This window comes from Stigmatopora argus, chromosome 10 (assembly GCF_051989625.1).
Source record: "Stigmatopora argus isolate UIUO_Sarg chromosome 10, RoL_Sarg_1.0, whole genome shotgun sequence".
NCBI lineage: Eukaryota > Metazoa > Chordata > Actinopteri > Syngnathiformes > Syngnathidae > Stigmatopora > Stigmatopora argus.
The window spans coordinates 6641897-6651998 of NC_135396.1; the positions used below are offsets into that span (position 1 = coordinate 6641897).

The following is a 10102-nucleotide window of genomic DNA, read 5'->3' on the forward strand; positions in this document are numbered from 1 at the left end:
AACGCAATTATATAGTAACTTTTAATCCTAAATCAGAAGTGTATGAATATTATACTTTATTGGATGTTGCAATGGAATAAAATACTTTACCACAGGTACATTATATTTATTCATAAAGTCCCAACATCCTACTGTATATACATTGCATTCACAAGTCAGTTTAGACAAACAAAAACAGATTGAAATCCATAGAAATACACCATTAAAGTTCTGCCTTTATCTAAATGGCTCCACAAACAAGAGCTGCCTTTTATGTCAGAAAAGAAATGGGTTTTTAAAATGTTTTAATATTGGAATCTTTGACTTCAGCCCTGATAGGACTAGTTAATGAATAATAAATAAAAATATCATCTCTCAACAGAAGTAGCCAGAGGGTGGAAAAATCTTTAGAAAATAGAGGAAAAGGAACAACATGATGAGCACAGCAGTACAATTATAGCACTATTGCTCAAACACCTTAAAAAGTGGAAGTTACGGAAATTACATAAAAAGCACAAATGACTCAAAGTTTCAGGGAAAAAACGCAAACTTGGTAATGTTCTGTGAATGTTTGCCTCATTTTACAATGTGTGTTGCTGAGATTATCTTCATCAGCCAAGTGAGCAGACATGCCCATTTATGGCTTCATTGTGAGATTCACTGGCTGTTTATCGGTGCTTGAACATATTTTTCTCTTTTAGGCTTTCAGCTCACCAGCATAATCTTTCATTGTCAGTGTCAGCTTATTACTCTTTCCTTACTGGGTTTTCAGAGGTTGCGGTGGAGAGCCGGAGAACAGCTTGGTGGAAGAGTGGGGGTGTCATCACGAAATGCGTCTGATTGTAGATCTGCATAACAGAAAATTGTTAGGTGGCTGTGAAAATGGCAGAGAGGACAATGAGGTTTTGTTTTTCTGTATGTTCATTTGGTTAAGAGAAACCATTTTGATCAGCAAAAGCATTGGAACTGAACAAATGGAAAGAATTTGGCAAGACCTTCAAAAAAGGGCCTGCAACATTAAGAAAAACTGAGTGTTTTTTGTTTGGCTAACTGATCTTGCAGATGGTTTTCCTTTGGGGGAGTGACAATACCTGGCTTTAGGATCTAAAGATGGCAGTTTCAAATATAAGTCTTGCATTTGATGAAGCAAATTAGGATTAAGAGGATCAGGAGTAATGAATGCACTTTTGATACATTAATATAGCAGATTTTACATGTCCTGATACTGTCATTGTGCTAATTTTAATTTTTGGCAGGCATTACAAGCATGGTAATGCAAGTGGTCGGCATATGCTCCAACAAACCAACACGACTACTTAGCTGGACACCACTGGCTGTCGTGTCATCATGCGGATGACACAGAAAATGAGGAGATGATGTAATGCTTCTGTGTTTAGCTGCCACTCCCTCTAAAGTCAGTTGGGCTGTGTTCCTTCTCCCAAGTTTAGAAGAAGAAAAAAACCTCACTAACCAAAATATTTTCCCAAAGCAAACATAAAACATCATTAACTCACCAATAAGTGTTAGTCCTTGATGCTGGCTCAAAATAACAGATGTTCTTCCCCCCTCATCCTCCTCTTCCTCCTCTCCCCAGTCAGCAATATTGGCTGGGGGGATGCACTGCTCCAAGAAGAGGTCCTCCTCATCCTCCTCCATGTCTATGTTTTCCGGAGGCCAGCGTAGTTCTCCGCTCTCCACCTCGCTCACCTCAGTAGGCTCGACAACAATGGAAGGCAGACGCTCCCGCTGGTGGTTTTGAGACAAGTTGTTCAAAGACCTCTCCGGGTCAAGGACTACTTCAACCGGGTCAGGGAATATCTGAAGAAAGAGAAGTATAGTAGAAAGGTAACCATTGTCTTGAATCCATCATAAGTTAAGTGAGAATTTTTCCGTAAACAAGGATAGAGGCAGTGTAGAATTTCTCTTGACTGAAATGAAGATAGGTACCTGGTAAGGCAATCGTTCCTTTCTTTTCAAATCTTCAGAATTTGAATCCTGGCCGCTTAGTTCTTCCATCCCTCTGCGGAAAGGACAAAAAGAACTACACTGTTAAAAAGTAAACTAGTCTCTCCCATTTAAAGGTTAATGTCAAAGGAAAAACCTTCACGGAACATAAAGATTAGCACTTGGTGTTCATAACATCACCAACATAAAGCAGCGAAAAGGGCTCACCAAGGTTGTTTCTAACAACTTTATGAGGTCCTAGACATAACCACAAGCAGTTTCCTGAAGTCACGTGATGATAAATTAAACTAAAAACCTTCATAATTGGAAGGAATGTCATCCTAGGGGCCCTTCGGAATCCCCCAGAACTCATAACTGGACTGGAAAGAAAATGCACTCTCCAACCCAAAACCGTGTGGTGTATGTTGCATTCCTAACTTAATGACATTTGCAGTAGCTTTGGATGAGAAAACTCATGCAGTTGATTTTCGAGCGATAAACACACACTTTAAAATCTGCACCGCTCTGACATTCTTCACACTGTCCTTCAAATGCCTTTGTTTTAATACAAAAACAGCACATCTTCCCAACTAAATTTCAGCTGTTCCCAGGCTATATATTCCCAGGCTTGCATTCACTCCTACATTTCTAATGCTGCCAGACTAAGTGAATTAGGTGGCTGTTCCTGCATGTGTCATCACATGGTGTCCCCTGTAATACACAAACACACACACACACATACACACACACACACACTACAGATTAGCGCAGAGTCAAACAGGGCTTTTCTAAAAAAATGGATTATGTCTGCTACAGCTCATAATTCATGTTGTGACTGTGAACCATACTGAACACATGCACCGCACGCCCTTATTTTAAAAGAGAGGGAGTGAGTGTGGCGGCTGCTTTTCATCTGCCACCAACCATTTGCTGTACTACTCTAACCTGATAGTACATGTGAGACATCCTGAGGTTATCTAGTTCACAAAGATTGTGGGGCAGCAGTGTGGTCCATAGACGCTTAAAAAAAGTCTTCCATTCCAGCTACATATAGCTTCAAACACTTTGGGGTGTCCATGTAAACAGAGAGATTGGTTAAGCAAGCTTGAGAATCTATCTGAAACCTCTTTTTTTCTAATTCCATTTTCCTTTTTTTTCCACACTACCTGCTTTAGTCATACTTTGTTGAATGTCAGGGTCATGGTGCAACATGAAATCTGTTAAAAATATGCTTACTGCTTCCCTCTTAATGACATCTCTACTGAAAGACAAATCTCATCTAAGTGTTTGTACTCAATTTAGAATCTGCTTTGAGCACATCGAATGTTTGGTAACATTAATATCAGCAAACATGTTAGAGAGAGATTTGTTTTTAAGTCTATCAACAACCAAGACATTGAGGATATTTTGTAACTGAAATAAACAAAACAAATATGGAAAATAGGGGAGAATAAACGTTTTTTAGAGGAATTAAATGTTTTTTAAGCAATACATTCCGATGGTTATTGTAATTGTATCACAATGTTATCGCAACAGATAACTCTCAAAAGTATTAAGTCATCTAAATGGATTCCTTTCCTGTCAAATTAAAAACAATGTAATATGAAAAAGGACAAACAGATGCCATTAATTTGTGCCAAAGCAATGCACTAAATGCTTAGTTGACATGCTTGCTACAAGTACATTTAGTCTCTGGCTAGACTTACTAACTCTGCTGAAATTGAAGAAACACTGCATGGTTAAAAAACAGGGCACTTATTTGTTTTCATCCTGACCGGATCAGTTTTGGGTGGGGAAGTACCTTTTATGCCCAATTTATGGAATGTGCACAATTTCTTATATGTGCAGATGATGCGTGTCACACTAAGCTGTTTGTGTGCCACCTGGGACGGAAACCTACCGAAGCTATTATGAAGAAGCTTAGCGTCCATGTAATCCCTATCATATACACTCTCTCTAAACACCTGTACAATTACACTTTCTCAAAATTCTATCAGCACTGTTGGAAAAGAAAACAATAACATTATAAAAAATATGGCAAAATATGATACAACTTTAACTAAATACAATCACTTTTAAAAGATTTATTCAGGACTGAAATGAAAGCCAATACTAAACACTCAACAAGTCATACAAATATCTAAATGTTACTTTTCTAGTTTAAGTTAAAAATGAGTTTGAGTATTGCAATTCTGCCTCTATTGATTCTTACCCTTCTTTTGCTGTCACATAGCTGTCTTCTCCATCTTGGCACAGATCCACCGGGGAGAAGACAGGCTCTCCCACAGTGGGCACGGTCTGGACATTGGGGGCTTCAGAAGATGGTGAGCAGCTCCCGCAGCATTCCCCCTCTGCGGAGCGTTCAGTGAGGCTGTTAGGGTCCAGGACGAGGCCTGGATGAGGGCAACCCACCCCCTCAGAGATGCTCGGGGATGGGGATACTAGAAGGGAGGGCAATTTCTTTGACGGCTTTACTCCGGGTAGGACAGCAACTGCCTCACTTTTGCATTAGTCCAACTCTGCCAACAAGTGCTCCCTTCGAACTTCCCTCCTTGTGTCAGTTTCACCGACCTCCCTCTCCTAGCCCAACCCACAATCAGGCTTTGGATTAGCGTCTCTTTCGATTATACGGGCTTGATGGGTGACGTCAGCCGGGCTTGACTGTCGCCTCTGATGAGTTGGCACAGGGCGTCGTAGATGTATGTGCAAGGGCACACAGATGGCCAAGAGTGTAAATGAAGGCTAACATCACTCCAATGCTGCAAGACTGCTTCTAGATTTACCTATCTTTACAGAAATTAGGACAGTAGTTGTTGGCATCCCTCTGTTGTTTATTCGAACGATCCCTTTGTGTTATTATAGCAAGCTGAACTCTCAACTTGGTGTGCCGCTGCACCCTTGGTAGATTTAGATTTGGGTGATTCATGGAATTAGCTCAGGGATCAAGGGCTCAGGCATGGGGTGGGGAGGGGAGATTGGACAGGATAATATACAGTATATATACTGTGTACACACACACATTATTTAAAATATATATATGCATATGTATATATGTATATATATATATATATATATATATATATATATATATATATATATATATATAACAGACAATTCTATTTTGATTATATTTAATATTACATCAAATATCATCTTACAACATTATAATATTGTGATAATAGGATCCAGGCACCAAGTGGGGGACACCCTGAATTGGTGGTCAGCCAATTTCAGGAAATTGGGCGGTTTTTTTAATTGATCTTCCAATTTAAAACGGTGAATAATTGTTTACTTTTAGTGTCCACATTGATAACCCTGCAGAACCCACATTTGGGGGTGCATTAATATTAGTTTCACATTATCACGACTTCAGTGTTACCTCCAACCACTGGGGGAGCTACCTCTTTTAACGAGTACAAAACTCCAGACATGCGCAGATTGTCTGTTTTCATAGTCCCTTAAAACGGTAGCATGTTAGCAACCGTGTAACGTAATTAAATTGAATTCAGATTTTATCTCTTTCTTTTTTTTCCTCATCATTTCACAGTAGTCATTCCAATGGATTTAGAAACCGGGACATACGAGCCGGGCTTTGTGGGGATCCGATTTTGTCAAGAATGGTGAGCTTGTGATGCCAACTAGCTATCTAAATGAAGGCTACACGAACGGGTCTTCATAACTTCATTTATTGTGTTTTGAAATAGTATTTTCAATTGACGGTGAAATTAATATACTTAATTTTTTACTTTGCAGTAACAACATGTTGTATCCTAAGGAAGATAAGGAGAATCGGATCTTACTTTACGCAGTATGTATGAAATAGTCAAAAAGGATGTTCACTTAAAATGATACGGTCAAACAGGACTACATTATTAAAGTTTTAAACACAAAGTTGACACGTTTAGTTATTGGATTTTTGTTTATCTCACTTTACAGTGCAGAAATTGTGACTACCAGCAAGAGGCGGACAATAGTTGTATATATGTCAACAAGATAACTCATGAGGTTGAGTAAGTATGAGCTTTTCCTCAAGATGTTGTTTTCAAAAGAAGTTTAAGACGATGTCATCCCTTTGGCATGCTCAAATGTCTTTGTTTTATGTTTTATTTTTTTTGGTGGACGTGTCTCATCACGCTTATTTCTGCAGTGAACTGACCCAAATTATTGCCGATGTATCACAAGATCCAACCTTACCAAGGACAGAAGACCATCCCTGCCCAAAGTAAGTTTGACCTTGAAGACTCATTCATTCTTTTCTGTACTGCTCATCCTCACAAGGATCACAGGCCATTGAAGACTGTAGATTAAATTATACAATACCAAAGAGACATAAATACACATCCTTGGAGAAGCCAGTGTTTATTTATACATGATACATGGATTATCAAATGTTGGTGAATGTGCACTGACAAAGCATATTTGCAATCAATGACTTATTTTTCAATACAATGTGCTGTAATGTCCCCCAAAATATATATTGGTTCTCTAATTCAAATTTGTTCCCACAAATCTGTCTACACATTCATTTGGAGCATATTTTTGGGTATTAATTTTAAAATTATTTCTTAGTTTGCCAACCAGAGATAAGTTTGCTCATTAAATGTATATATTTAAAAGCTTTAAATATATCTATCATATAAAAGACTTGATAACGCGACTGTTACTGTCTTCCCAGATGTGGCCACAAGGAGGCAGTGTTTTTCCAATCACACAGCATGAAAGCTGAGGTAATCATTTTGCCTAGTTACAATGCAACTTAAATATAAGAATTCTACAAATTCATGTTTATTATATATTTTTTCAATTTATTTATGATTTGGTGTTCTTAAAGTATTCTATGCATTTTTATATACTAATCATGCATTTTGTTCTTTTCTATATAGGATGCTATGAGACTTTATTATGTCTGCACAGCCCCTCACTGCGGACATAGATGGACAGAATAGTGCGCATGACAACTTTGTCACAAATCTTGTGCATAGAGTTGTTATTATTTAGTTGTTTTCTTAAATTTAGTTTTTTTCTATGCAGTTGTCATTTTCATGTCGTTTTGCTATTAAACTAATGTCTTGTTTCAAACTTAGACTTGCGATTTTTTTTAATTGACAGGATCAGACGTTCTTCATTTTAAAGCATGCACTCACTTCTCATGGAGATCCTAAGCTTCATCTACTCTATTGTTTAAAAAATATACTCATAGTATAAGTATGTATTTGGTGTATCAGTGACGCACTGAAATGACCCGGAAGTTGTGGAAATTTCAAGCGCGGAATACCCGGAAGTCATCTACATCCATGCGAAGAGGAATCGTTACAGCTACAGAGGAAGGCAAAACGTGAGGACGCATAAGGCCGAACACATTTATTGGCAAACATGTGAGTATTTTTGACTATATAAAAGAGCGATGCAGTCGACTATTGACTACACGTATTAAATGTGCAATCTAACGACGTTTATATCGTTTGTATTAGTATTGATGCGCTTAAATTCAAACAATGCTGCCTATGTTAGCCACAGCTACTGCACTGGAGCTAACAAGTCTTGTATAGCAATACGTTCCTATTTTTTCTGTATATTTTTTTAAGCTATCACTGTGTCATCTATTTTTTTATTCTTATAAAAACATACAAACCAGATCCGCAACAACAAGACATGGTCTTTGTTCCTGAGATACTTGCATGATAATGCTATGCTACTTAATTTCTGCGATAGCACTTTCGATCCTGTTAACATTGGTGTACTCAATACAACTTGCATCATTTTGATCCTTTTTAATACTTTATTTAATTTGTCGTTTACTGTATAGTAATGCATAATGGTACAATCGCCGTTGTGCTTACGTCCGAGACTAACGTTGCAAAGGTGTCCTTACAATGTGTTAAAAATGCTAAAGATGTATGTATTCTAGTATAGCATGATTACGAAATTAATAGAAAAAAAACTGTCTAAATTACTTTATTACACTGCTGCACAAAATAGTAATGAGAAGTTGGACTTAAGGGTTCGTTCGTACTGACACAGTAATCCCTCGAATATCGCGGTTAATGTAGACCAGACATGGCCGCGATAATCGAAACATTGCGAAGTAGGGTCACCCCAATTAAAAAATATATCAGTGCAGAGTCCTAGTAGCAATAGTGGCTTCCGCTTACGAGTTTCAGCGGATTTCACATTTTTATGAACTGTAAAAAAATTGCGATAAGTGATGTCGCGATAATCATTTTTGGGGTCTTTTTTAGGAGTTTGTTAACTAAACCCAAATCAGAAATGAGCCCTGAAGAACTCCAGAAACGAGAAGAGGAGGAATTCAACACAGGCCCCCTGTCTGTGCTTACCCAGTCTGTCAAGAACAACACCCAAGTCCTCATTAACTGTCGCAACAACAAAAAGTTGCTTGGAAGAGTCAAGGCTTTTGACAGGTACTCCGCAAATTATGGGATTTTTTTTTGATGTAGGATAAGTGTTTGGAGAAGCTTTTTCTAACTAGATGATTTTTCAGGCACTGCAACATGGTCTTGGAAAATGTAAAGGAGATGTGGACTGAAGTTCCCAAGAGTGGTAAAGGAAAGAAGAAGTCAAAACCAGTGAATAAGGATCGCTACATCTCTAAAATGTTTCTTCGGGGGGACTCTGTCATTGTTGTGCTCAGAAATCCCCTCATCACAGGAAAATGAACTTGAGGTTGGCTAATGGTCCCCAGTTTCTTTCTCTGACCTGATTATGGAAACATTTTGGTTGTTGTTTTTTTTTACTTTTTTATGCTTCCTGATTACAACACACAGTACCCAAATAAAGTAGGGCTTTGATTTGTCGACCAAAGTTTTCTTTATTTCTTCATTTTAATAGTAAGTGTCATTTCAGAGCTCTACTTGTCCTTGGATTTAAAAGTACATTTTATTGCTCACCATAGTAGTAATTACAATATTTGTTAAATTCTCTTCGCCCCCACACCCCCTACTTTGGTTTGGTGAGCAATCCTGAAAAATTGAGAATTTACTGGATTGGGGACAAAACTAGACTTTCCCCATGCGAGGTAAATTACCCCACTTTTTAATATAATGTTGAAAACCATTTCAAATTCATATTAAACACAAAATCACTCAGGATCAAAAGATCAAATCTGCCGACGAGGAGGATCTATTGTGAGTGCGTGAGAGGAGCTTCCCCTGAGTTTTAACGGGTTGGGACAGGCCTTCACACAGTCTTGTGACGTAACAGGGCTTCAAATGCGATCTCAGAGTGCCAACCCTGAATTGGGACACAACCTTAGTCTCTGAATAAAGCTGGACATACAGAAAAGCTGGCCAGACAGGGATTTTTGTTAATTACTGAGTAGCTATGTAGAAAAATGAACGTAGGCTGAAATGTTCAATTCTAGACCATGAAATGAACTACTTAATTTTCAGATCTGTTCATCTCAATTTGAACTAGTTGCCTTGGAAAATGTGCTTTCTCAATATTGCATGTCTGCTGGCCTTGAGTTCAGTGGAATGTCTTCATTTGTTTTCTACTTGCATACTTGAACAAGTTCTGAGTCGTTAATTTTCCCAACTTTCACAACAATCTCTTCTTTCTCCTTGGTTTGCTCCAATATCTTTTGAAAATTTCCATTTCATTCTTCCTGTCAGAAGGCCAGCTGTTGAGAAGAGAGACTGACTGACGTCAAGCTCTGGAAATAAAGTTGTGGGATTTCGAGAAACCTATAATTACGGCATGACTTTTCCTCAATATTTTAAGAGCGAGCTGGATACTCACCCAAATTTGACAACAATGATATAGCACATGTTCTGCAGATGGTCACATAGGATCTGTTTGCTTAAATCTGGAAAGTGCCACACTCACTGATGAGGAATAAATTTGACTTTCTCTGACAGCTTTGGCGGACAGCAGGGTTAACAGGAGGTGAATGAATGGCTCAAGAATAACCAACTGACAGTTGGTCAGTGAAGTGTGTGTGTGTGTGTTGAAACTGCAGGCATATTTGGGTTTGTGGATGTTTATGCATGCCATGAAGTGGTAATGCATTCCTTTCTCATCTTAACTTCCACTACTGCCCCCATTATAAAAGAAGGAATGCTTTTAGAGTGTTCTGTGTCACAGAGTTGAAACCGGACCAAAAAAGACTCTGAAAACTACTTTTTTGTCACATTGGAAATTAATGATCAATATTTATTATCTC

The 10102-nt window shown here is 38.2% G+C and overlaps 3 protein-coding genes across 3 annotated transcripts; 2 read left to right on the plus strand and 1 right to left on the minus strand.

The window, feature by feature from the left end:
- Window positions 1-2: 2 nt before the first annotated feature.
- Window positions 3-4506, minus strand: lbhl (LBH regulator of WNT signaling pathway, like). The gene is made up of 4 exons (XM_077611543.1): window positions 4136-4506; window positions 1927-1999; window positions 1494-1797; window positions 3-827 (listed from the first exon to the last, which is right to left on the minus strand). Exons 2-4 carry the CDS (start codon window positions 1993-1995, stop codon window positions 748-750), a joined length of 453 nt encoding a protein of 150 aa, XP_077467669.1. The 5' UTR covers window positions 1996-1999; window positions 4136-4506; the 3' UTR covers window positions 3-747.
- Window positions 4507-5350: 844 nt separating this feature from the next.
- On the plus strand, window positions 5351-7006 carry polr2i (RNA polymerase II subunit I). The gene is made up of 6 exons (XM_077611746.1): window positions 5351-5543; window positions 5677-5731; window positions 5860-5933; window positions 6071-6145; window positions 6599-6650; window positions 6807-7006. The coding sequence occupies exons 1-6, from the start codon at window positions 5482-5484 to the stop codon at window positions 6867-6869; spliced, it is 381 nt and encodes a 126-aa protein (XP_077467872.1). The 5' UTR covers window positions 5351-5481; the 3' UTR covers window positions 6870-7006.
- Window positions 7007-7130: 124 nt separating this feature from the next.
- Window positions 7131-8742, plus strand: snrpd2 (small nuclear ribonucleoprotein D2 polypeptide). The gene is made up of 3 exons (XM_077611459.1): window positions 7131-7298; window positions 8163-8342; window positions 8423-8742. Coding segments are annotated over exons 1-3 (357 nt in total). The 5' UTR covers window positions 7131-7296; the 3' UTR covers window positions 8598-8742.
- Window positions 8743-10102: the final 1360 nt, after the last annotated feature.

Coding starts and splice junctions, on each gene's coding strand:
- lbhl (XM_077611543.1), bottom strand. CDS start 1,995: ATGGAAGAACTAAGCGGCCAGGATTCAAATTCTGAAGATTTGAAAAGA. Junction 1,798..1,926: donor AGGAACGATTGCCTTACCAG/GTACCTATCTTC, acceptor CTCTTTCTTCAG/ATATTCCCTGACCCGGTTGA. Junction 828..1,493: donor TCAAGGACTAACACTTATTG/GTGAGTTAATGA, acceptor TCTGTTATGCAG/ATCTACAATCAGACGCATTT.
- polr2i (XM_077611746.1), top strand. CDS start 5,482: ATGGATTTAGAAACCGGGACATACGAGCCGGGCTTTGTGGGGATCCGA. Junction 5,544..5,676: donor ATCCGATTTTGTCAAGAATG/GTGAGCTTGTGA, acceptor TTTACTTTGCAG/TAACAACATGTTGTATCCTA. Junction 6,146..6,598: donor GAAGACCATCCCTGCCCAAA/GTAAGTTTGACC, acceptor CTGTCTTCCCAG/ATGTGGCCACAAGGAGGCAG.
- snrpd2 (XM_077611459.1), top strand. Junction 8,343..8,422: donor AGAGTCAAGGCTTTTGACAG/GTACTCCGCAAA, acceptor ATGATTTTTCAG/GCACTGCAACATGGTCTTGG.